The sequence below is a fragment of the Zonotrichia leucophrys genome, chromosome 26, assembly GCF_028769735.1.
Source record: "Zonotrichia leucophrys gambelii isolate GWCS_2022_RI chromosome 26, RI_Zleu_2.0, whole genome shotgun sequence".
Classification (NCBI taxonomy): domain Eukaryota; kingdom Metazoa; phylum Chordata; class Aves; order Passeriformes; family Passerellidae; genus Zonotrichia; species Zonotrichia leucophrys.
The window spans coordinates 6979554-7004934 of NC_088195.1; the positions used below are offsets into that span (position 1 = coordinate 6979554).

Genomic DNA, 25381 nt, shown 5'->3' on the forward strand with positions numbered 1-25381 from the left:
CCCCAGCAAGCAACAGGGACCAGAGTGGTGACACATTTTGAAGGTCATTGCCTGCTCCCCAGTCTGGTGCCAGCACTTGCCCACCCTGAGAGTTCATCCAGGTCTTTCATGCACAAAAATGATCCTGTTTGGCTGCCAGCACTTACCAAAAATGAGCACTGGTTCAGACAGTTACAAACTCTCCAGGGGAGGTTTAGACAGATATTAGGGGGGGAAAAAAATCAAGGAAATAATTATAGCACTGGAATAGACTGCCGAGGAGAGTGGTGGAGTCACCATCCCTGGAAGTGTTCCAAAAACATGGATGTGACACTTGGGGTCATGGTTTAGCTATGAACACAGCAGTGCTGAGGGGAATGGTTGGGCTCAATCTTAGAGGGCTTTTCCAGTCTTAACAATCCTATGATTCTGTGACTCTATAAGCACATCTCCTTTCCCCCCTGCCTACTCCCTAGTTCAGATGTTAGGGAAATTTTTCCCTTTGATCTAGCTGCTCGAGGAGTTGTTCTTCTCTCAGACATATTTCCTAATCTTCAAGCCCCGTCCACCAAGTCCCTCATCGCCCTCCATGGCCATGCTCAGCCCCAGAGTGGGGCAGGAGTTGAGCTGTGGCACCCTGCTTGAGAGGCAGGAGCTTTGCAGAGGAGACCTGTGCACAGGCAGGTGAGGAATAGCCCAGGGAGCCTTTTCCAGGTGTTCACTACACAGGAATTCCACACTGGCCATTCCGGGGAGGCCACGTGGCCATTTCCTAAATGGTCTCTCTTTTTCTTTCCTGTTTTTGTTCCCTTTTATTTTATTTTTGGTTTTTCTTAAAGAATACATTGTTACAAGAGCTGGAAAATACCCAAAAGCAGATAGAGGAACACCAGCATGACAAGGTAAATGCGGCTGCAGGGACCTGACCCAGTGATGGCACTGCCTCACTCCCAATCCCCAGTTTGGGGCACTTGCTCCTCCTAAAATGTCCCAGTTTGTGGGCAGCAGAGCGCCCAGCAGCAGGAGGCCACACACTCACCCATGCAGTGGCTGGATGGAAGCTGCCACCCCTCCCCAGAGAGCCCCGGGTCAGTTCCCTGCCGTCCATGTTCTGTCACACTCACCCATCCCTGAGCCCTCTGTGCAGTGCTGAGGCCAGGCTGGCTTCACCCATGCCTGGATGAGGGCTCAGGCAGCCACAGCCCCTGGCCCCCAGGCTTCCCCAGGCTGGGGGTGCTGTGCCCCGTGCCCAGCTTGCAGGGACCCCGCAGTGTTCACACCCTGCTCTCAGATGAGGCACTTCAGCAGCATCTGCATGAACCCCCAGTGGCCTAGCTAGAAAGCTGCAGGGACATGGCTTTTTGGAGCAGTGGGAGCTTTTGGGATGTGCTGCATGTCTCATGCATGGTTCGGGGGATCAGGGGGCTGCTTTTCCCCTTGCCTGCAGGGAGCATGTGTGCTTATCCCTTGTGCTTCCCAGCGAGGGGTGCTCAGGTCTGGGCAGGGCAGAGCTCGGGGACTCGCATGACACTGCTGGCACTTTGCCCACCCTGGCTTGGCCTGTTTGTCCCCCAGACTGCATCCTGCTATGCCTGGGAGATCCCTTCTCCCCTCCCTTCCTGTCCGTCTGCAGCCTCTCCTGGCATCTCCCAGTGCTGGGTGTGGGCACAGCTTCCCCATGGGGGTGGGACTGGGAGCAGGAGGGACAGCGAGTTTGGCTGGGGGGTCCCTCACTGCCAGTCCCTTGCCAAGGGAGCACACACGTGCAGTCTGGAGAAGGAGCAGAGCATCCAAGTGGGACCTGTTTTCCTTCATCTCCCAAAGCAGCATTCCCTGAGCACCTGTGCCTGTCTGTCCTGATCCTCCCTCCCCAGCACCCTCATTCCCTCTGCCTGCATGAGCTCTTTCTCTGCTGCTGTGTCCAAGATGCTTTAAACCTGGGGCAGGGAATGTAAGCATGGCAATAGCCAAGGATGTGGATGGTCCCAAACCTGGCAGCACTCCAGAGCAAACCCAAGCCCTGCCTGTCTCATCCCCCAAACAGCGGCGTCTGTCTGACGAGATCGACAAGCTGAGGCTGGAGGTGGATCAGCTCAAGACCAGGAGTGGGACATTTGTAGAGAGTGTGCACAGCAGGTAAGTGCCAGGCCAAACCCCTGCACCCCTGGCTTTGGGGGCAGTTTGCTTTGGGGGCCCCAGAGTGGTGCTGGCACTGGGTGTTTGTGGTGCTCCCAAGCTCCAGTGCTGGGCTGCAGGGTCCCCACAGCAGGGTCAGCTCCAGTTGTGCTGTCCCACCATGGATCTGTCCTGGGGTGGGACATGACTCTTGAGAATAGCCCAACCCAACTGAATGGCGCCAAATTTGCTTTTGTTTTTCTGCACAAGTGGCTTAGGACTTCCTTTGCTCTGAAAGCTGGATATTCACCAGAGGACTTTTCCCCTGTGGAGTGCAGGGGATGGGCTTGTGAACCCAAAAAATGAAATTTCCTTTCAGGAAGGGAAACATAATCTTGTGATTTCAATGGGGACCAATAGGTCAATCTTTAATGCATGTCCCTGCCCTTGGTAGCATGCCATGTCTTTTGATGGCTTTGACTTTGGGGAAGATTTTTTTTTTTTTTTTTTTTTAATATCCATGCCATGTCCCTCATATCTTCCCCTCCAAGTTGTGTCTTCCTCCTTGACTTTTCCCCCTGCTTTTGCAGCATCTAGGATGGTTGGTTTGGCCTGTTTTTGTCCTTTGCACTGCACCTGATGTAATCCTGGTCCATTTTCTTGTGGTCAGAAAATTTCCCAATTTTCTTTTTTTTCCCTTCAATTGCAATTCCTTTGATGGTACCTCCATTCCAGAGTGTTTTTAAGTCCTTCTTTTCTGTTTTGGCCTTCAAAGGGGATCAATTTTGGCAAGCTTTGGTGCATGTGAAATGAAATTTCATTTCATTCCTTGCGAACCTGAAAAGAAAGGCTTACAAATGCATTGGACTCCTCCTCCAGATGTGATATCAAAAGGATTCACATCTGGGGCAGAAGGACGAATTGCTTTGGAGCTGTTGCAGGCAAAGGAGAATGAAGCCCCTCTGTCTCCAATGCAATGGTCCTCCCACACTCTTTCATTTAAAGTCAGCTGGGATATGGGGACATCCCAGCCCAGGGCACCAGGAGCAGAGGTGAGTTCATCAGGTCTCAGCCTCCATCACTGACCAGGATACCCAGAGCTGCTTCAGGAAAATAGAGATGGTAAAGGAGGGTGACAGCACAATAGCCCCACCTGGGACACCACACCCTGCCCTGAGCACTTCCAACATGGGTTCAAGGCAGCAAGGGGTCAGTGGGAGCAACCAGTGAAGAAGTTTCCCCTCTTAGCAAGGCTGGAAAAGATGGGGAGGAGTTGATGTAACCAGCCTTGGGCCTGTCAGCAGAAAGGAGAAGAAGGCCTGGAGACCCTGTGTCTGTCATGGAGAGAAAAAATGGAGAGGGTGAGGAAGAGCCTGTGAGGATGAAGGAGAGCTGGGTGCTGGAGCAGAGTCTGGAGCATGTGTGGGACCTCTTTGCATGGTCTGTAAGAGCATGATGGACAATTTGGTGATTTTTTATATTTCTCAGGTGAAAAATCAGCAGAAATCGTGCATTGCAGAATGATCCCCCAGCTGAAATGTCAGCTTTTGTCTGAGCTGTTTTTATCTGGTTTTAGCTGGGCAGCAGCTTGTCATCAGCTCTGAAATCCCTGGAACTTGGCTTGTGCCTTTGTCTGACACACCAGGCTCCAGCCATGCTGCTCATGGTGCTGATTTTGTCTCCAGGCCTGTGTCTGCCTGACCTCCAGCCTGACCTGATTCTGTATCCAGGCCTGCAAACCAGGCCCACCATGATGGAAAACCACCATCCGCCTTGGGCTGCTGCTTTTGTCATCTTAAATTCACCTTAAATTGAAGAAACCTTGAGTCTCTAGTGGCACTGTATGTGGGGAGTAATCGCCCTGTGCCCAGGAATGTGCCTGGCTCAGCTCCATGGTTGGGTCTTCAGGGCCAGGAGGAGCAACTGGGCAAAGTGGAGACATGGAAAGAGCACCACGAGTGGCTCCAAGTGCCCTCCTGTTGAGCTGCTGCCTTGCTCTGCCTGGTGTGGGACTCACCAGGGCCTGGCCCACGCACCAGCCCTGGCAAGGATGAGGAGGGTGAAGAGGTCCCAGCTGATTCTTGCTGGGAGGTCCCAACAGAGCTCATGTCCTCACACGTGTAAGATGTTTCAGGTGGAATTTTATTCACTGTAATCACAGAATCATTGAGGTTGGAAGAGTCCTCTAAGGTCATCAAGTCCAACCTTCTTCACCCTAATACCAGCAAAACCACTAAATCACATCACAAAGTGCCTCATCTACCATTTTTTGAACACTTCCAGGGGTGGGAACTCCACCACTGCCCTGGGCATCCTGTGCTGGGGCCTGACCACCCTTTCCATTAAGAAATTTTTCCCAATATCCAACCTGAACCTTCCCTTGAGGCCATTTCCCCTTATCCTGTCACTCCCTGCCTGGGAGAAGAGACTGACCCTCATCAGGGCATTTCTCATGAAAATCTGGGCTTGACTGTTGTAGGTCCCTTCCAGGAATAAACATGAAAAGGACAAGAGCTCCCTGGCTGCTGCTGGGTACATGGATATGGAGAAGACAACGAGCTGTGTTGGGACATTCCAGCTGTTCTGGAGAGGGAGGGGCAGGAGGGGCCTGTTCAGCCCTGGCTCCACAGCAGCCCCAGTGCAGGGGCTTTGGGGCAGAACTGGCTGGATGCCCTGATGGGTGCACAGAGGAGGGAGCATCAGGGGAGGGCCCAGGGCTGAACTTCTTACAGGCTGGAAAAGTTGGGAGTCTCCAGAGGTCAGAGATCATCAGAGGCTGCAGATTCCTCAGAAGGGGCAGCTCCATTCTCTGATCTCTGTGAGCAGGGACAGGACTCCAGGCCGCAACTGGAGCTGTGCCAGGGGAGATTTATGCTGGATATCAGGAAAGGTTCTTCCCCTAGAGGGTGCTGGCGCTGCCCAGGCTCCCCAGGGAATGGGCACAGCCCCGAGGCTGCCAGAGCTCCAGGAATGTTTGGGCAGCGCTGCCAGGGATGCCCAGGGTGGGATTGTTGGGGGGTCTGTGCAGGGCCAGGAGCTGGACCTGATTGTTGTAGGTCCCTTCCAGCTCAGGATATTCTGTGATTCAATGATTCTGTGAGGGATTCTGTGAGTACATTTGCAGTTCCCCTGTGGGGGAATGGGGCACCTTTTTCCAGCGCCTGGTTTTGCATCCTTTCATGCCAAGCAGGCAAACATCGCTGGGATGGGCATTCTGCAGTGTTCTCTTCCTCCTGCTCCTTCTCCTCTGTCCCAAGAAGCCGGGGCTGCAAGGGGAGCAGCCTGAGGGTGAGGGTGTCCTGCACAGAGCAATGTCCCCCACAGGACTCTTTCTTCCCAGGTCCCACATGGGCAGTGCCACCGACCTGCGCTTCCCACTGGGAGCTGTGGTCCACGGCCCAGCTGAGCCCTTCGGAGCAGCCCCGGGGCTGCCCCGGGCACAGAAGGGACGATTCAGTGCCCGGAGAGAGGAGCCAGCCAAGGTAAAGCCTGTGCAGCCCAGAGTGAGGGTCTGCTCCTGCCCTGCATCCTGGGATTGGGGTCACATCTGGAGACTTGGGGCAGTTTCCTTCTCCTGGTGCATTGATGGGGGAACATGGAAGGGTTTCTCATTCGGGTCACATTGAGATAGAACTCCTGCATGGGGATCACCAATCTGGCTTTTGGAGACGTGGGAATGCTGTGTAGGACTGTGGCCCTTGTTCCCCCAGGACTGGGAGCAGGCCCAGGCAGGTGGGGTCCTGGCCGCGGGGCCTCACGCCTTCGACAGCGACCCCGACATCTCCGACGTGGACGAGGATGACCGTGAGACGCTGTTCAGCTCCATGGATGTGCTCTCTCCTGGTGGGCACTCAGATGCCCAGACATTGGCCATGATGCTTCAGGAGCAGCTGGATGCCATCAACGAAGAGATCAGGTATGACCGTGGCCAAAACCTAGCACTGCCTTGTGCAGAAATGGTTCCAGGGGGACAACAACAGCCAGGAGGCTCTGCTGGGCTAAAATTGGCACCTTGATGTGTCTTCAGCCAGGGAAGTGGCTCCAGGACATCCAGCCACAGGGCTTGGTCCTTCCTGCCAAGTCCCCCTGTCTCTGAGCTGCACCAGTGCTGGCTCAGAGGGTCATTATTTCAAACAATCATATTTCATATCCTCCATGAATATTAAAAGGAATCAGGGTGTGTCTCAGCTCAGGTTTTTATGGATCCTGATGGATCTTGTTGCCATTCTGGGAGCCTGGGGGTTGAGGCACAGGACCAAGGTGCACTTCCCCAGGATAGAGGCCCTGTGTCCCTGGGAAGGCAGGGAGCCAGGAGCCCTGAGCGCTGCTGCTCTCCCAGGATGATCCAGGAGGAGAAGGAGTCCACGGAGCTCCGTGCAGAGGAGCTGGAGACGCGGGTCACGAGTGGCAGCATGGAGGGCCTGAACCTCACCCAGCTGTGCAAGAGGGCCTCCATCCCCACCTCGCTGACAGCCCTGTCCCTGGCCAGCTCGTCCCCCCCGCTCAGTGGCCGCTCCACGCCCAAACTGAGCTCCCGCAGCGCGGCGCAGGACCTGGACCGCATGGGGATCATGACGTTGGTGAGGAGCTGGGAGGGGCCGTGAGGTGGGAGCCATGCCCGGTGTCCACACGGGCCTGGGGGGGTGTGGGATGATGGGGTGCCCGTGTTTCTGTCTCCAGGCTGGCAGCCTGGCCCCGGGACTGCTCTTGGGGGGGTGCTCCATTAACTGCCCCCCTTTCTGTGTCTCTCTCGCTTTCCCCCTTGCAATCAGCCCAGCGACTTGAGGAAGCACCGGAGGAAACTGCTAGTGAGTGGCTCCCATCCCGTTGGTTTTTGTCCAAGCCCTTTTTCCAGCCTGCTCCTGGCTTTGTCCACACCAGGTCAGGGTGCAGCAGGCGCGGGATGGAGCTGGGGACCCCAGGGATTCAGCAGGAGGATCATGGGGATCCCGAAAGGTGCTTGGACATGTTCCCACTGGCAGCCTGGGGGGTCTGGCAGGACGTGGGGAGGTTCAGAAAGCCACTGGGTCCTCAAACATTGTGTCCCCTCTGGCAACAGGGTGTCCTTGGGACATTCCCATCTGTGCTCCTCAGAGCCCTCTGATGAGGGCCAGCAGCTTCTGTCCCCACACCCTGACCTGGACCATGGGGCTGCATCCTTTCACCCCCCATTCCCAGGATCTCAGCCATACTGTCACATCCTCCCCATCCGCTTGGGCATCTGGAACCATTGCCAGAGCTCTCATTCAGGCCATTCCTGGAGCGTGGCAAAGCCCCAGCAGGGCTCTGGTGGCTCTTTTGGCCATGCCTCCACGGAGCAAGAGAGAGGCAGGCAGCAGGGCAAGGATGGAGCTGGGGTCTGGCCTCCCACCCTCACGGCCTCTCCGCTTGTTCAGTCCCCCGCAGCTCGGGACGAGAGCCGGGAGGACAAAACCACCATCAAGTGTGAGACATCCCCGCCCTCCTCACCCAGGACACTGCGGCTGGAGAAGCTGGGCCACCCTGCTCTGAGTCAGGAGGATGGCAGGAGGTATGTGGAGACCCTTGGCATCTCCCTTGGTTTGAGGATACACCTGGGGCACATGTGAGATGGGTGGGCTGGGGTTTGCCATGTGCCCTGCTCAAGAATAACCTAAAGGCTTTGCTCTTCCTCTCCCTCTTCCATCCCCAGCTCACTGGAGGACCAGGCTAGCAATCCCAGCAGCAGCCAGGACTCCTTGCACAAGGGCTCCAAGAGGAAGGGGATCAAATCCTCCATTGGGCGCCTGTTTGGGAAGAAGGAGAAGGGTCGTTTTAACCAGCTGAGCAGAGAAGGGTCCACGGGGCAGGGTCTGTGAGCAGCCCTGTCCCTGTCTGTGCCAGGCCCTCCTCACCCTCTGGCTCTGTCTGCCATTGGGGTGACAGGGAGGGGCGGGGACACCCCTGCTGGTGTGGGGATGTTGGGGCCATGGCAGCTTCAGGGAAGTTGGAGCTTGGTGTTTTCTCTCCTTGGCCTTTCAGGCCTAAGCATAGTGTCACCTTAATGCACTGTCAGAGCTGGGGTGTGGACAGTGACCTCCTGTCCCTGTATCTCATCTTTGATGTCCCCAGATCTACTTCCCTCTCCATGGATTTTGCAGAGCCTTTACTAGGAGCTGTTTTTCCATTCCCAAATCCTTTAGTACTTCATGTTGAGCACTGTGGGACTCACTGATCTTTCTGGGTCCTTTCCAGAAGGGACTGTTTGGTGATTTTGGGATTTTGGGATTTGGAAATAGGAGGGATGGCAGGAGGGGGTCTGCTTGGGCTTCCCAGGGTGCTGGGGGGCCATGGGGGTGAGTTCCAAAGGGACACTGTCACCTTCTGTGCTGTCACTGTGTGTTGCCCTGGCATAGGGGTGGTGACAGTGCCCACACTGGCCCTGTGGGACATCACACTGACCTGAGGGTGTCTTGCTTGCCCAACAGTGCTGCTGACTGATGTGGAGGGGGGCATCCAGGACCCCCTGGGACTGGGCAAGCTGGGGGCTCAGGCTGAGAAGGATCGGCGCCTACGGAAGAAGTGAGTAAACTTCCCTACCCCAACAAAAATCTGATCTGCTGGGAAATCATGGGACAGGACTAGGAATTGCTGGGAAATCTCATCTTCACCCTCCTTTGGGCTTTGTTACTTCCTTCACAGCTTTGTATTCCTGCTGCTTGGGGCGTGTTCCCTTCAAAGAACTCTCCCTTCCACACAAGTCCCCCATAAATCACTCTTCTGCTTCTGTTCCTGCCAGGCATGAACTCCTGGAGGAGGCTCGGAGGAAAGGATTGCCCTTTGCCCACTGGGATGGCCCCACTGTTGTGTCCTGGCTGGAGGTGCGTGCCCATGGACTGTCCCCATGCTGTCCCCACAGGTCTGTGTGTGCCACCATGTCCCACCACGCTCGGTCCATGTGCACAGCTGGGGCCTGCAAATCCTGGGAGAGCAGAGGAGATCCCTGCATCCCTCACAGGGCCTGTGGAATTGTGGTTTGAATAGAGCTTTGGGTTTGAGCATAAGTTTGAAGAGGAGTGACTGAGGGAGCAGGAGGCTCAGCCTGGAGCAAAGGAGGCTCAGGGGGGACCTTGTGGCTCTGCACAGCTCCTGACAGGAGGGGACAGCCAGGGGGTCGGGCTCTGCTTCCAGGAACAGGGACAGGAGGAGAGGGAACAGCCTCAGGCTGTGCCAGGGGAGGTTCAGGTTGGATATTGGGAAAAAGGTCCTCAGTGAACGGATGTTTGGGCCCTGTCACAACTGCCCAGGGCAATGGTGGGGTCGCCATCCCTGGAAGTGTTCGAAAGATGTGTGGATGTGGCACCTGGGACATGGGTAAGTGGTGAATGTACCAGGGCTGGGAGGATGGTTGGAACTGATCTTAGAGGGCTTTTCCAACCTTAATGATTTTGTGAAAAGCGCCGTGGGTGCTCTCTCCCTGTGCTGTGCCCATCAGGCACAGGGATGCTGGGCCTCCCACAGGCACCTCTGCAAGGTACAACCAAGCCAAGAATCCCCACATGGGCGTTCAGCTTTGAATCTGGGCTCTAGAGAGGGTGGCCACGGGAGCCAGGGTGGCAATGCCAGGCAGTCACCGCTGTCCCTGTCCCCAGCTCTGGGTGGGGATGCCAGCCTGGTACGTGGCCGCGTGCCGGGCCAACGTCAAGAGCGGGGCCATCATGTCGGCCCTGTCGGACACCGAGATCCAGCGCGAGATCGGCATCAGCAACGCCCTGCACCGCCTCAAGCTGCGCCTGGCCATCCAGGAGATGGTGTCCCTGACCAGCCCCTCGGCGCCGCCCACGTCCCGCACGGTGAGTGCTGCCTGCCCTCCCTGCCCTCCTTGGGCTGCACAACGAGATCCCTGCCCTCCATGGGCCACACGGTGAGTGCTGCCTGCCCTCCCTGGGCCGCACAGCCTGCTCCCTGCCCTCCCTGCTCACCCTGTCCTCCCTGGGCCGCACAGCGAGATCCCTGCCCTCCATGGGTTGCACAGCCTGCTCCCTGCCCTCCCTGCTCACTCACACCTCCATGGGCCACACAGTGAGTGCTCCCCGCCCTCCCTGCCCTCCTGGCCTGTTGCTGTTTGTTTGTGGGTCCCTGGGCCCCCCTAAGCTGTGTGTGTTCTCTGGTAGCAGGCAAGGAGACTCCACAGGGCTTCTGAGGGTGCTGATTAGGTGAGGGTTTGTTGGGGGTCCCACCCCCGGGAGCAGCATGGTTTTGAGGGAGAAGGGGGGAAGAGGGAGGGAGGCGAAAAGGGCCCAGAGAGAGCCTGGTCTGCCTCCCACGGCTTAACAGGGAGATTCAAAGTGGGCACGGAATAAGCCTTGGGCCAATGGATCCATGACACTTCAGGGGAGGATCACAGGCTTGGAATAAACCCTACATTTTCAAGGGGTGAGGCAGGGCAAGCCATTTAACTAAAATGTAACAGCACACTTGCCCTCCTTTCCCTTGGGACCACTGTGGCAAACATGGCCATGGAGGGGTGATGTCCCCTCGTGGACTGGTCAAACCACTGGACGCTCATCCCCCAGCACAAATGGGGATTCCCAGCTGGAAGCATGAAGCTCTTTCCAGTTTCAAGGCTCCTGCCACTCACATGGGGTTCTCAGCAGGAGGCCAATCCTGCAAAGAGCAGAACTCAAGGCCTGGCTGCCCTGGAGAGGCTAAAACTCCATCCAAAGAGCAGAAGTCCAAACATTCCTGATGTTCAGGGCCAACTTGGTTGCACAAGCCTCTTTCCCAATCATTTCAACACAAGACTTTTCCATCTGAAATTCCTGGGGCAACTCAGAGCAACTGCAGCTCCCTGCCTTTGGTAGAATGGAGGGATTTTGTCTTTTGCTGGTGCCCAAAGGCCTTGAGGGGTTAATGATGGCCAAGTAATGCCAAGACACATCTGTAGGCTTGCAGCTGGCAGAAGGAAAGCTGCTATGTCCCCCCCAGATGGCTGTGTCTGGGGTTACAACTGATGGGGATAGGCCTGCAGGCTCCCTGAGCATCACACTGAAAGAAAGGGAAAGGGAGATGAATGAAGGTCCTTGGTCTGCTCTCTGTGTCTACATGGACAGCCCAGGGTTCCCTTGGGCATTGGGGTGTCACCAGATTGAGCTGTAAGGATGTGGGGTGTCCCCAGGACATAGCACATGGTGGTCTGATCCTCCACCAGCCTGAGCCAGGCTTGGTTCCAGCACAGCTGGTGCTGACAGAGGCTGGACATGAGCCCAGGTGTGCTCAGCTGGGCAGAAAGGCCAAGGGCACCTGGGCTGTCCCAGCACTGTGGTGGCAGCAGGCCCAGGGCAGTCCCTGCCCCTGTGCTGGCACTGCTGGGGTCATACCTGGAATCCTGGGGGACTTCTGGGTACTTGATGACAACAGAGACCTGGAGGGGCTGGAGCCTGTCCAGGGAAGGGAACAGAGCTGGGGAAGGGGCTGCCGCACCAGGAGCAGCTGAGGGAGCTGGGAAGGGGCTCAGCCTGGAGCAAAGGAGGCTCAGGGGGGACCTTGTGGCTCTGCACAGCTCCTGACAGGAGGGGACAGCCGGGGGGAGTTGGGGTCTGCTCCCAGGGATCAGGGACAGGAGGAGAGGGAACAGCCTCAGGCTGTGCCAGGGGAGGTTCAGGTTGGATACTGGGGAAAATCTCTCCCCTGAAGGGCTGATCAGGCCCTGGCACAACTGCCCAGGGCAGTGGTGGGGTCACCATCCCTGGAAGTGTTCAAAAATGAGTGGATGTAGCATGTGAGGACATGGTTTAGTGCTGAACACGGTGGTGGTGCTGGCTTGGGGGTTGGACTTGATGATATTTTAGCCTTAATAATTCCATGACTCCATGGTGGTTGTGAACTGAGGCCATGTTTCTGTGGTGGTTTGCCCTGACCCCTCTGCTCTCTTCCCTGCAGTCCTCTGGCAATGTCTGGGTGACCCATGAGGAGATGGAGAACATGGCAACTTCCACCAAGACGGTGAGGCTGGGCAGCCCCAGGGTGCTGGGGGAAGCCCCCGGGGTGTCAGGGTCCAAACAGCTCCAGGTGTGTTAACCCAGAGGGAAGGGACTCCCTCACGTGTCAGCTCTTGGACAGCACCCTGCAGCTCTTTAGAAACCCTCTTTCAACCTTTTATGTCCCAGCAGTTTCTAAAAGCCCATCAGATTTTTTCCCTTGTGGACATCACTGGGTTTCTGGAGCAACCTGGCTGTTTGGGAGTTAAAGACAAAACCCAGGCGTGATCTCAAGACACATGAGATCCCCGAGCCTTTCTGCACCCAAGTCATGGTCTAATCCCCCAGTGACCCCAGCATACCCAAATATTGTCCCCACCATGTGTCCCTGCCACTGGCTGACAGCCTGGGGTCCCTTGCACGGATGTGTCCATGCTCCCAAAAGCTCTGGCTCCTTTGGAGAGATGGAGCCACACTCCCTTCCCTGCAGCCTGATCACCCCCTGTGTCTCAGAGCAGGGCAGCATTTCAGACTTGGGTGGGAATTGTGTGTCCAGGGCCAGGCTGGCACACCTTGGGATAGTGGAAGGTGTCCCTGCCCATGGCAGGAGTGGGATAGGATGAGCCCTTCCAATCCAGAAAAGTTTGGGGTTCTCTGAAATAGGCATTTTCTTGAAGCTTTTGTTGAGTAGCAGGGATGTGCCACTGTCCCTTGGCAGGTTTTGTGAGCTCTTTTCTGGGGAAAACCAGCATAAGTTGGCAATGGAGGAAATTGCTACAGCAAAATCAGCAAATTGTCTTGGGCAGCCCCCTGTGGGTCATGACAGATGTACTGAAGCTTAATTCTCTTTCATCCCTCTGACCTGGGGGAATCTAAGAACTCTCTGTGTTTCCCAGGAAAGATGAACAAGCCCCAGGTTCAATGCCATCTCCAGCCCAAGCCTCATCCTATCTCCTCTTCTTTCTCCTTCTCCTTCTCCTTCTCCTTCTCCTTCTCCTTCTCCTTCTCCTTCTCCTTCTCCTTCTCCTTCTCCTTCTCCTTCTCCTTCTCCTTCTTCCTTCTCCTTCTCCTTCTCCTTCCTCCTTCTCTCTTCCTTCTCTCTTCTCCTCCTCCTCCTCCTTCCCCTTCCCCTTCCCCTTCCCCTTCCCCTTCTCCATCCTGTATTCTTGGTTAGAGAAGGGGTGGGAACCAGGCCCAGCAGAGTCAGGGTGTCCCCATCACCCTGGGGACAAGGCTGAGGTCCCCAAGGCATAAGAGTGAGCCCTGTCCCCGTGTCCCTCTGTGCTGAGGGGTCTCAGTGTGCGTGGCAGGCCCTGTCCCTGCAGGGCCAGCAGGTACTGACTGCACTGTCCTTTCTGTTGTCATGCTGCGTGTGTCACTCTTAGGACACAGAGGAAGGCAGCTGGGCACAGGTGAGGTCCCCGGGTCACTCCTGTCTGTGGGGGGTGCATGGGGTGGTCAGGGGGAGCTGGACATCCCAGGGGATGTGTGGGGCATTGATGTTCACCAAGGCCTTGGAGGCTTTACCTACACCCTGTGGCCGCTCCTCTGGGCCATCTCTCAGGTACAGGATGTCCTCCTGGGCCCTTCTCTGCTCCAGGCAGTGGCTTTTCCTGGGACCTCTGTGAGATCCAGAGCCTGTGTTAAGAGCCCCCACCTGTGTGATCACCCTGCATGCAGGCAGGATTCGAGCTGCACACTTGCTTTTCACCTATTTTGTAGCCCAAAGTCCATACAGATGATTTTTATGAGCCAAAAAGGTGGGAGGAAAGAGTCCTGCTTGGATCCATCTCCTCTGGTTTTATCCCTCTCAAATGTTTTACTTTGCATCTGATGGATTTTAATTCATTTTTGGACTCCAAATCAGCTTGCAGTAGAAATGAATGGGTGGGTTTTTTCCCCAAAACTGACATTTCTTTTTGTTTGTTTTGCAGTCATAAAATAGAGATTATTAAACTAGAGATTCTTAAAAATGAGTAGGGAATGTACTGGAACCTGTTTCTCAGTTGTTTTGTCTTTCAATGAGTGTGCTTTTTCTAGAGGCAGCTCATAAAGTCCAGTTATCCCTTGCCATTGTTTTTGGCTGTGCTTTGCCTCCTGGGGGGACATGGGTAGGTCACAGTCCATGGCCAACATGGCTGTTCCCTCCAGCTCTTCCAAGTGTCACGCAGGGCTGACTCCTGGCCTGGCTCAGGACAGTGACCCTCCTGGGCTCTCACTGATCTGGGATTCTGCAGCTCCACCAAGCCCTGGTTCTCCCCAGCTTCTCCATGTGCTTCTGTGCAGACCTTGGCCTATGGGGACATGAACCACGAGTGGATTGGGAACGAGTGGCTGCCCAGCCTGGGTCTGCCCCAGTACCGCAGCTACTTCATGGAATGCCTGGTGGACGCGCGCATGCTGGACCACCTCACCAAGAAGGACCTGAGGGTGCACCTGAAGATGGTGGACAGCTTCCACCGGTGAGTCCTGGCCCTCAGAGCTCCCCAGCGTGCCCATGGAGCAGAGGACAGGGGGATATGAGTGATTCTCCCCTGTCTTGGGCAGCCCTGGATGGCTCTTCCAGGCTGGACTCACCACCCTGAGCTGGGGCAGCTCTTAGGGGCAGAAGTTCTCCTTCACCTCACTCCCTGCTGTAGAATTGCAGGGGACCAGGCCTTCCCCTGGCTGTGAAGCAAACCATGGACAAAACTTCAGGTTCATCCCACCTGGTGCTCCACTGCTGTCTGCCAGCAGCCCAGTGGGAGAAAGCTTGTGCCATCCAAGCCATGGCTCCAGCACCAGGATTCAACCCTGCCATGGGGTTCCACTGCCCACCCTGACCCATGGGCCTGCCAGGGTCACCTCCAGCCTCCCTTCAGCCTGGTGCAGCCCCCATGGGCTGGTTCCCCCTTCCCTCTCCAGCAACCACGTGTGAGCATTGTTTGGATCTGCTCTCAGGCAGCTGGGACGGGCTTAAACTGATGGAGTGGGGAATTGCCATGGAAGGGAGGGACATTCCCCATTGTCCAGCTTTGGGTTCTGTCTGTCCTGACCCATCCCTGGCCTGAAGCATTCTTTGGGCACGTGGGAGCACACAGAGAGGGGGGTTCCTGGCCAGATCCCTCCCAGCCAGGTGTCCTGGAGGGCTGGGTGACCCCTTGTGTCCCTCGTGTCCCCTCGTGTGTTTCAGCACCAGCCTCCAGTACGGCATCATGTGCCTCAAGAGGCTCAACTATGACCGCAAAGAGCTCGAGAGGAGGCGAGAGGAGACCCAGCATGAAATCAAAGGTCAGCACCCCCTGTCCAGCTCCAGAGCAGGACAGAAACCTCCCAGGAGATATCCAGGGCTGGTCTCTCTTCTATCTCTTATTTTTAACCCATTATTTCTGAGCCCCGAGTGCTGTTCTCCCGAGGCACCTTCCTGCTGCTCCAAGTGCCTTTATCAGCTGGCCCCAGGCAGGCATGAGGAGGGAGAAGGGGGAAACAAAGATGTAGCCTGAGCATCCCATGATCTTCTCTGCCCATTTCACTACTCAGGATATCCCCAGCTTGCTCAGCCTCCCCTTTCTTGTCACTGTTGTGAGATTCCCTGTGCATCTGGCTGCTGCTTGGATTACATCTCATTATTGATAATGCCCCTAATTACATCAGCAGCCATGGGTTCTTAGGATTAATTTTCACAGTTGTTTTCTGCCTGTTATTTCAGCTTTGAGCTTGGTAAATTGAACTGAGCTGGTTTTGGCACTTGAGCTCCCGTTTTTGCTGCTGGCTTGGGAAGGAGAGTCCCAGGATCATCCTGGAGCAAAGAGAAAGGGCCTCAGGACATCCCCAGAGCTCCTCAGAGCCACGAGTGTGTTGTGAGGTGGCCCTGAGCCGTGCCCTTGCTGTCCTGCAGATGTGTTGGTGTGGACCAATGACCAGGTGATTCACTGGATCCAGTCCATCGGGCTGCGCGAGTATGGGAACAACCTGGTGGAGAGTGGTGTGCACGGGGCCCTGCTGGCCCTCGATGAAAACTTTGACCACAACAGCCTGGCCCTTGTGCTGCAGATCCCCACTCAGAACACCCAGGTAGGAGCAGCATCCTTGGGGGATTTTGGAGAAGAGTGGCCAGTGTGGGACATGGCTGTGGTGTGACCACACCTGTGTCACCAACGCAGCTCTGCCTTTTAAAGCAGAGCTCTCCTATGGCATGGGGGCTCTTTCTGTCACACTCAGGCTTTCCTAGAATGGAAGTTTGGGCTGGAAGCACATTCCCCATTGATGGGGGATCATAATTTTTTGGTTAATTGCAGGCTCGACAAGTGCTGGAGAGGGAGTTCAACAATCTGCTCGCCTTGGGCACGGACCGGAGGCTGGATGATGTGAGTGCCAAACCTCTCCATGTCCTGTGTGGCTGGGGAAGGACTTGGGGGTGTTGGTGGATGAGAAGCTCAGTGTACCCCTGCCATGTGCTCTGGCAGCCCAGAACCCCTCTGTGCTGGGCTGATCCCCAGTGGAGGCAGCAGGGCAAGGGGGGATTCTACCCCTGGGCCCTGCTGAGGTGAGACCCCACCTGCAGAGCTGCCCCAGCTGTAGGCTCCAATATCAGAAGGACATGGAGCTGCTGGGGCAAGTCCAGAGGAAGAGCTCTGAGAGCTGGAGCTCCTCTGCCATGAGTCCAGCATCCCCTGGAGTCTTTACTGGGACTTTTGTGTTAATGTCTCCAAGGCATCTTTGCAGGCAGGCTGCAAAAATGATCTATCCCTTCTCTGCAGACTGCTGTAGAGAAGAGACAGATGAGCTGGAAAGGATAAAGCCAATGCCATGGGATCCCAGCAAGATGTCCTATGTCCTTTAATCCCACACTTTTCTAGAGCTGGTCACCAAGGACAGGCCTACCCTTGTTAGCTCCCAGGGCCAGGAGGTGCTGCTGGCACTGACCCCGGCCTGTCACCGCTGTTCCCTGCAGGGCGATGACAAAACCTTCCGTCGGACGCCGTCCTGGCGCAAGCGCTTCCGCCCACGGGACGTGCACAGCATCAACCTCCTGAGCGGCTCTGCCGAGACCCTCCCCGCCGGCTTCCGTGTCACCAGCCTCGTGCCACTGCCCCCTCCGGCTGCTCCCGCCAAGAAAATGCCCCCGGAAGGTGGGTCAGCCCTTCTCCAGGGGGCCCTCTCCCACCCCTGCTCAGAGCCTTAGGGAATGTGGGGAAGGATGTGCCACCAGGAAAGGAAAGGGATGGGGGGAGGAGGAGAAGGAGGAGGAGGAGGAGGGAGAGGGAGAGGGAGAGGGAGAGGGAGAGGGAGAGGGAGAGGGAGAGGGAGAGGGAGAGGGAGAGAGGGAGTGACTTGCTGGTCAACCAAGATGCTCAATCCATATGATCCTGGAGCAGTGGCCTGCTGGCAATGTTTTTCTGAAAGGATCACTTCAGACCTATGTGTGAGTTCTTGGTTATGAACTACAAGAGCCAGTTAGGGGCCAGGATTGTGGCATATAGTGGGATATGTCACCCAGGGGCTGCCAGGATGCAGGAGTCCAGTCTGGGCCAGTTTTCTCCATTCTGGTTTTGGGAACCACCCCCAAAAGGGATGTATTAACTGGCTCCATTTGCCTGAGCTCTCCCCTGCCTGCCCTGTTTTATGTCCCAGGATCTGCCCGCAACAGACAACTCCTTTCTTCAAGGTGTCTTGGTACCTTCCAAAGCCATAGGTAGGCAGAAGCTCCAGCTAGGTCACTACAATTTGTCCCCTGGACCAGGCACCCTGGTCCCACTATCCCAAGGTAGCAGCTGCTCCCCACTGGAGCAAAGCTGGCTTCATCAGACTCAGAAATGAGGATGGGAATGAGAATTAAAAAGCTGTGTACTTACCTTCCAACTCCAAACCCCAGATTCAGCTTTTCTCCTGCCTCCAGTTTGGCTCAGAGGTCCCAGCTTTCCATCCAGCAGTTTGGGTCAAGCTTCTGTTTGACCTTTTCCACCCCATCCCTGGAAATTTCAGTTCCCCTCTGGCTGAAGACAGTGAAACCTGGGACAGAATCCCACCCAGACAGGGAGCAGGGGCAGGAATGGCAAATGCAATTTCCCAAATGTCCTGGAGCCTCAGGAGCATCAAGAGCCAAACGTGGCTCTTCCTCTGACCCTCATCTTCACGTGGCTGTGGTGCACAGTCGCTGCTCAATAAACACAGGATATGGGGATGTTGGGGGCTAATTGGAGTAGTCACTAATTGCTTTGCTTTTTGGTTCCCTTCCAGTCAGTGCCTCCGGGTCCCCAAGGCTGGAAACCTCCACGGTCCGGACGTACTCGTGCTGAGGGTCAGCGAGACGGGAGCCAAGCCCTAGGTGAGTGCTGGGGACCAAGGGCAGAGCAGGAGCCCCAGCAGCACCCAGGCACGGAGGGGGCTGCCCTCACCAGGGTTTGGCCATGGAGGACCAGGGAGAGCTCAGTGGTGGGGGAGCTGCTGCTGCCCCAGGCTCACAGGGATGATGCAGGAGGGGTGTTCAGTGTCCCACCACGTGCGGTTTGTCCACTTTTGGACAGACGGCTCCTCTGGGGACCCCAGATGCCATTCCCAGTTGGGTGAGGGAAGGATAGTCAAGCACTTCAGGGAGGCTCCTGCTGTGCCCTGGGCCGTGGTTGCCCTGTGCCAGGAAGATCCAGTGCTGATTCCATCTGGGTTTGTTGGTTGGTGGGTGCACGGGTGGAGCTGAGCCAGCGTCCTCACGGGGCCTTTCCCACTTTGCTCCTCAGCAAATCCCCATGTCTGTACGCCACGTGCTGGCTGCCTTCCAGGACAAGAGCCCAGCCTGTGCCTGTTCCTCAGCCCTGACCCACAGGCTGTCACTGCTGTGGACTGACAACTTCTGTCCCTCCTGCTCATGCACCCCCTGCTTCCCCCGGCTCCCGTGGCTCCCACCGTGGCCTGTCCCCCACTTCTCCTGCGCTGGCTGGGCCATGGGTGTGCTCCGGATGCTGTCCTGGCACGGTGCAATCTGGGGAGCAGCACAGACACCCCCAAAGTGTCTGCAGTGTTTGGAAACCTCTCTCCTGCCTGGTTCATTTTGCCAATCTGCCACGGGCTGCACTCACTCGAGCCCTGGGCATCGGGGATGCTGCTGCCCACAGGACTTGAAGCCAAGGAAGATTCAGGCTCGTGAAAATCCTCCCTCCAGGGTGGCTGGGCAAGGAGCTGCCCTTGGGGGGCCAGGGCAGTGCCAGGGCTGGTGCTGGGTGGGATGAAGGGGGCCCAGCGTGAGGCGAGGAGGGCGGTGTCTGCCCAGGGCTGGGTGGGCAAGGTGCTGATTCTGGTGCTGTCAGGTGCCCTGTTGGGGGGGCTGTGCCTGGGCCCGCCCCACACGGCTCATGGGGACAGTGTCTGGCACCCACAGGAGAGGGGACCCTCCTTGGGTGCCCAGGGAGACAACAGGAGCCCCCTACACCCCCAGGATGAGCCCACCCCTCCCCTCTGGGTGCAGAGGAGATGCTCTCCCCTCCTGCCTCCTGGCAGGGGTCAATCCAGGAGGCTCTTAACTCTTCCCATTTCTTCCATAGGGTAGGATCTCTTTGTCTCCTCATGCCACGTTTGCCTTGTGTGGCCCCTATTTCTGATGTGATATTTATTGATGGCTGGAATGACCTTATACTTATCATGTGCTGTCTGGAAGTGCAATATCTGAGAGACTCTACAGTCACAGCGTCTTTTCGGTGTATCATTTGCCTAATACAGTACTAAATATTTTTTTAATTTGAAGAGTCAGTGAGCCCTTTATATTGATGCCCTATTTCTTTTGTCATATTACTGGTACTGCATGGACTCCAAACCCTGGATCGGGTCAGGAAAGGATGTATGTGTGTTCCAATAAACAGGATTTTAAAACACTGCTGGCTTTGAGCCTCCTTTGTAGAGCCCAAATTCAAAAAAACATTAATCTCTAGCTCCCTCAAGATCTTTGGGGTGCTAGGCTGAACTCCAGTTAAACACCAGTGAAATCACTGGTCAGTGTAAGGCTAACTGAAGTGTGGCATATCCACTTCCCAACTGAGTGAATGTGCTGAGATCCAGCTGGATTTACTGATATGAAAATGTCCAACGTGGATTTGGGGATTGTGGAACTGAGGAGACCTACACAGGGCAGGACAACAGTTAAGGAAGCCCCGAGCTGTCCAAACAAGAATGCCTTTATTTAAAAAAGAATCCAAATAAGTTAGCAAAAATAATAATTAAAAAACCCTAAATGGCAACTGCACACAGCGTTCAGTAGAAAAGACAGGTGGGCTCTGGGTCAGCACCACCAGACAGCGGCTGGACAGAGACCTTGGTCAAGGAGCATCTGGAAAACTCAGCAAAGCGACCCCAGCACACATTGGCCCTAAACCGGCCCGTGCCTGGCTGGGCAGTGGAGCAGGGCCTGGCCCTGGGAAGCCCCTCCAGGACCACCCCACCCCTGCCCGTTGTCCTTGCAGCCCGGCAGGAGCGCTCCGAGGAGTGGGGAGGGAGCCGAGGGGTGTCAGCCCTGCAGCCCACAGCCGGAGGGGTGGATGTGATCTCCATCTTATTCCCACCCCGTTACCATTTCAAGGAGCCGCCGGGGTTTGCACCAGCTCAGTTCTGACCCCGCTCCTCCGGGAACGTCACAGCCACGTCCTCCACAGCAATGCTCTCCACGATAGAGGACAGCGAGTGCAGATTGCGCTCCTCAGCTGCCTCGTCAGCCAGGAGGTGATCTGGGGAGACAGAGGGGTGAGGACACTGCTGGGAATGGGGACTGTGTGCTTGAGATGGCTCCTGGTTCTGCTCAAGGGGATGTGGATTAGTGGTGAACATGGCTGAGGGTGGGACTTGATGATCTTTTGCATCCATAACAATTTGTTAATTCTTTTCTATGATTCTATGACCCATGATCCTCCACATTGCCAGAGGGACCTAGAGACCTGCTGCCAGCCCCCATCCTGGGGAAGGATTAGAGAGCAACAGGGAGTGGGACTTTTGGATCCTTTATAGGTTTTAATCTCCACTGGAAAATGAGATTTAAGTTTCTGCCTTCTGGGGAAAATAACAGGTGGATTTGGCAGGGGCGGGGATAATGGCAAGCATGGAAAAAAAGATCAGCAGCTGCCGAGGGGGTGTAGGGGGGGAAGGGGGGCTGGGGCAGTGCTGGCCAACCACGCTCAGCTATGCCCAGCCATGCCCAGTGATGCCCAGCCAAGCATGCCAAGCTAAGGGATGGCAACAGATAAAAGCCTCGCTGGGGATGAAGGCACCAGGGCCCCAGGCTGCTGCAGCTCCCAGGGGTTGGTGTTTTGGGGAAATCAGGGCTCAGAGAGCCCTGAATTGCTGAGAATTGAGCCAAGGAGGTTCTGTAGGATTTCTGAGCTCAGCACTCTGCAGCAGTGGGACGGGGAGAGAAGGGCAAGGTTCCCTCCCAGTCCCTGCAGAGCCCAGCGAGGCCGTGGGATGCCCAGGGTGGGAGGAGGCGTTACCTGCAGGGTTGGTGCTGAACTCCAGCTGGCTGCTCCACTCGGGGCTGCAGGAGGAGCTGCCCGACCCGCAGTCGCTGGCTGCCTGCAGGAGCCCAGAGCAAGCGGTGTCACCTCCTCGGGCACGGCAAACCCCACCTGCATCCCCAACAACACCCGGGGCCCATCCCACAGCGGGGGCAGGTCCCTCCCCACGTGCAGGAGCCAACAGCACTCAGGGTCCCTAGGACTCATCAGGGCGAGGTGCTTCCTTAACCATAAAGGCTGGAAAAACCTCCTTGTTTTGGGACACTGGCCACAGAGAAATGGGGCTCCCTGCTCACTGCATGTAAAAAGGTGTTTCTTTCCCCACTGATTATGAAAAAGAGCTGGAGATGAACAAATGTCCTTGGGCAAAACACCTTTTTACTGAGAATCACCTAATCAGGCTTGTAAAAAATGACACATGGGCTGGATGCCCTCAGGCCATCCTGAGGGGGGGATTGGGAAAACCTTTTGGCAGTTTGATTTGTGGATTTGGGGCTGAGTGGTTTTGGAGAAAAGAGCTGACAGCATGAAAAATTAGAGCATTATTCAGCACAGCTCAGAATTCACTTTTTTTGGGTGTGTCTTTGTCTGCGAATGGGTGTCAGCTCAGGTAAAACCCCAAAAGTGATTTATATGAGCAAGCCCATAGACCCAACTCTTTGTAGCAGACTAGAATGGCACTTTGGCTGTACAAGCTCATGGCAACACAGGACAATTAATTAATACTTGGATTTATTTCCCATTAAAGCAGGAAATTCTTCTAGGTACGATCTTTTTTTGTCCAAAATATTGGCTTTTGCATAAATATGTGAACCCCTGGCTGCAACTGGGAGAAGGAGCAGCTCAGAACAGAAGTGACAAAGGGACAGCTCAGCACAGTTTTGGGCACATTTGCAAATCTAAGTGGATTCTAGGAAGTGGACATTAGATTCTGGTATCCAAGTGTATTCTGGCATTAAAGTGGATACTGGGAAGTCCCACAAATATTTAGGATGGAGCCTAAATACTTTTTCATTCCTTTATTCAGCATTAAATTGGACTACCTGGATACCTACTGGTTTGGCCCTTAAATCCCTTAGTCTGGAAGGAGATGTGGGATTCCCTCTTCTGGGCCTCTGATAAAGTCCTTCCATTTCTGTATCTGTATCTATATCTGTATCTGTATCTATCTATGTCTGTATCTATAGCTATATATATATCTGTATTTGTATCGATCTGCATCTATATCTATATGGATCTCTCTCTCTATATATATATATCTCCATATATCTATGTGTTGTATTTATATCCATATCTACATTACCTACTTTTGTATCTAGATCATCCATATCTACATCATCTCTATCTCCATAATCTGTATCTATAGATATACCTGTATGTCATTTATATATAAATATCTATAGATAATCTATATAATCTTTATCACTGTCTATATTATCTATATATAATCTATTTCTATAATTTGTATCTTTCTCTATAGCTATCATATCCATATCAATTTAATCTCTAATTTGTCTATATGATCTCTGGATCTATAGAACCCATATCATCAATGCCTATACCAATACACAGCCCTACATCTATCCATTCCACCTCTCCCTAGACCTGGAGCTGTCGTCTCAGCATTCTGTGCATTTGCAGATCCAAACCTCAGGGCAGAAGGGAAGCACATAGCCAGCCATCCACAGGAATCAGGGGGCAGGTGAAAATACCTCTCAAAAACTTGGTTAAATGGCTAAACTTTTGTGGAGTGACAGGTCCTGGCTCTCTGGGGATGGTGACAGGACACAAATACTGAGTGGCCTCAGCCAGTGCCCATAATGGGCCCCTTTGGCCCTAGAAACCAGAGCTGTCCCTGTGCCATCCCTCTCATCCCTTCCTCTGCCTGGGTGTGAACAGAGAGGGTTAATTTTATTTTATATTTTATGCTTTATATTTTTTATATTTCATATTTGTATTTCTCTTTTTGCATTTAGTATTTAATATAATTAATTGTTATGTTATATTTTCATTTAGTTTAGCTCTATGTTGTTTCCTTCACTTTCACCATTCCCAGCCCTCCCCAGCCCAGGCCCACGTGTCACTCACATGCACGGCCCCAGTGAAGCCATTCCAGGGGCAGAGGGGCAGTGTCCCCTTTCCCGCAGGGATGTGAGCACTCGGCAGGGTTGGGTCATTGTCCCTGTGCCCCCATGCAGGACACACCTCCACCAATGTCCCAAGGTGGCAGTGCCTGCCCCACCCCAGAGCTGGGGTCCTGTTCCCCGCCAGCAGCACCCAGTGCCCAGAGCTTCTACTTGGGGTTACCCCCACAGGGCACCACCCCATAGAGTCATGTCCCCATGGAGAATCACCCCATGGCATCACCCCCTAGGCCTTAACCCTGAAATGGCATCAACCCTTTAAAGCATCACCCATGTAGGATGGACACCCCAAAACGATATCACCTCCATAGAACCTCATTCTCATATGGCATCAACCCCATAGAGTGGCATAACCTCCAGTGGGCATTGTCCCCTTAGAGCATCTCTGCCATAGAATGGCACTCCAAAATGACCCCACATCAGGCATCACCCCATAGAGCATCACCCCTAAATGACACCCTCCTATAGAGCATCATCCCATAGAGCATCACCCCATAGAAAGTCACCTTCACAGGGCATTGTCCCCACAGAGCATCAGTCCCATATAGCCCTTCCCCCATGGAGCATCCCCCGGGATAGCCTCACGCCCATGGAGCGTACCCCGAGATGGCCTCACGCCCATGGAGCGTCACCCCGCGCTCGTCACCCCACGGGGCACCCCCTCCCCTCCCTCGGGCACTCACGGCGGGCTGGGCCCGGTAGCGCAGCTCCCGCTGGTCCCGCTCCTGCTGGTTGAGGGAGCTGAGCAGGCTCTGCAGCCGCTCGATGTACTGGATGGCGCTGCGCAGGATCTCCACCTTGGGCAGCCGCTGGTTGGGGTTCAGTAGCGTGCTGCGCTTCAGCGCCTCGAACGCCTCGTTCACCTTCTTGAGGCGCCGCTTCTCCCGCAGCGTGGCGGCGCGGCGCCGGTCCATGGACACGGATTTCCTCTTGCACACCTTGCAGGCCCAGGGCAGGCACTGCCCGGGACAGTGCTCGGTCAGCGCCTCCTTGTCCTGCAGAGCCGCCCTGCCCTCGGCGCACAGCGCGGCCTCGGCGCGCTCGGGGAACGCCGCGGGCTCCAAGGCCTGCAAGCGGGAGCCCAGGAAGTTTTCGCCATCGTAAAACCTCTGCTCCGGGAAGAAATACGGGTTGGTCTCGAAGAGCTCCATGGGCGGCTCGGGGACGTGTGCGCGGCTCGGCGGCGGCTGCTCCCTCTCCCCGCGCCAACTGCTTGGTGCCATTTAAACCCCGGCTCTGGCATTAAATCACGGAGATAAATATAGAAAACCCAAAGGAAACCTGAGCCCACCCTAAGCTGCTGCCTCACATCAAAACTTGTCTGTCTGATTCTATGTGCTCTCCCCACGGGGATTACAGTGCCCGGCCCGGCGGGGCTGGGAGCTGGCACGGCTCGGCTGGACCCGAACAAGGGCTTTGTGTGAGCCTCGAGGTGCCAGCTCCCCCCTGGCATTCCTGCCTCATCTGGTGCCTTCAGTTACGGCCGGGCTGGGGCGGCCGTGGTGGCCTCGTGGCCGCTCTGCCTGACCGGGGCACCCCCATCCCTCCACGCTGCCCCCCTGTATCCCGCGGTATCCCAAATCTGTGCCTTCCCTGCGGTGGGACCCAACACCAGCACAGCATCGTCCCCTTCGCAGCCCTTCCCACCTCCCGATCCTGCTCTGCCCCATATTCCCCACGGTCCCATCCTGCCGGTCCATGTTACACTGATCCCACTCCTTGGAATCCAGCCCCG

At 55.5% G+C, this 25381-nt stretch overlaps 2 protein-coding genes across 6 annotated transcripts in view; one reads left to right on the forward strand and one right to left on the reverse strand.

Moving 5' to 3' along the window:
- Window positions 1–19878, forward strand: part of PPFIA4 (PTPRF interacting protein alpha 4) — a 62133-nt gene extending 42255 nt beyond the window's left edge. For 2 of the 5 annotated variants that reach the window (XM_064732858.1, XM_064732859.1), the window contains exons 12-31: window positions 819–881; window positions 2024–2115; window positions 5435–5576; window positions 5805–6010; window positions 6434–6674; window positions 6867–6902; window positions 7491–7624; window positions 7766–7923; window positions 8541–8634; window positions 8852–8933; window positions 9705–9905; window positions 11995–12057; window positions 13418–13444; window positions 14319–14494; window positions 15205–15302; window positions 15910–16085; window positions 16310–16378; window positions 16966–17143; window positions 18252–18339; window positions 18749–19878. In XM_064732858.1, the coding sequence (XP_064588928.1) occupies window positions 819–881; window positions 2024–2115; window positions 5435–5576; window positions 5805–6010; window positions 6434–6674; window positions 6867–6902; window positions 7491–7624; window positions 7766–7923; window positions 8541–8634; window positions 8852–8933; window positions 9705–9905; window positions 11995–12057; window positions 13418–13444; window positions 14319–14494; window positions 15205–15302; window positions 15910–16085; window positions 16310–16378; window positions 16966–17143; window positions 18252–18310 (2295 nt within the window). In that variant the 3' untranslated portion in view covers window positions 18311–18339; window positions 18749–19878. The remainder of the gene's footprint in view (window positions 1–818; window positions 882–2023; window positions 2116–5434; window positions 5577–5804; window positions 6011–6433; window positions 6675–6866; window positions 6903–7490; window positions 7625–7765; window positions 7924–8540; window positions 8635–8851; window positions 8934–9704; window positions 9906–11994; window positions 12058–13417; window positions 13445–14318; window positions 14495–15204; window positions 15303–15909; window positions 16086–16309; window positions 16379–16965; window positions 17144–18251; window positions 18340–18748) is intronic. The other 3 variants (XM_064732860.1, XM_064732861.1, XM_064732862.1) reach the window with 3 other exon arrangements.
- Window positions 19879–20600: 722 nt separating this feature from the next.
- MYOG (myogenin) lies at window positions 20601–24797 on the reverse strand. Its single transcript, XM_064733143.1, has 3 exons — window positions 24326–24797; window positions 21479–21556; window positions 20601–20722 (listed from the first exon to the last, which is right to left on the reverse strand). The coding sequence occupies exons 1-3, from the start codon at window positions 24795–24797 to the stop codon at window positions 20601–20603; spliced, it is 672 nt and encodes a 223-aa protein (XP_064589213.1).
- Window positions 24798–25381: the final 584 nt, after the last annotated feature.

What these genes read in the sequence shown, in the direction of transcription:
- MYOG (XM_064733143.1), bottom strand. Translation starts at nt 24,797, where the DNA reads ATGGAGCTCTTCGAGACCAACCCGTATTTCTTCCCGGAGCAGAGGTTT. An exon ending in CCGGGCCCAGCCCGCCGTGA is followed by an intron (nt 21,557 to 24,325) that starts GTGCCCGAGGGA and finishes TCCTGCAGGCAG; the next exon opens with CCAGCGACTGCGGGTCGGGC. An exon ending in GTTCAGCACCAACCCTGCAG is followed by an intron (nt 20,723 to 21,478) that starts GTAACGCCTCCT and finishes CTGTCTCCCCAG; the next exon opens with ATCACCTCCTGGCTGACGAG.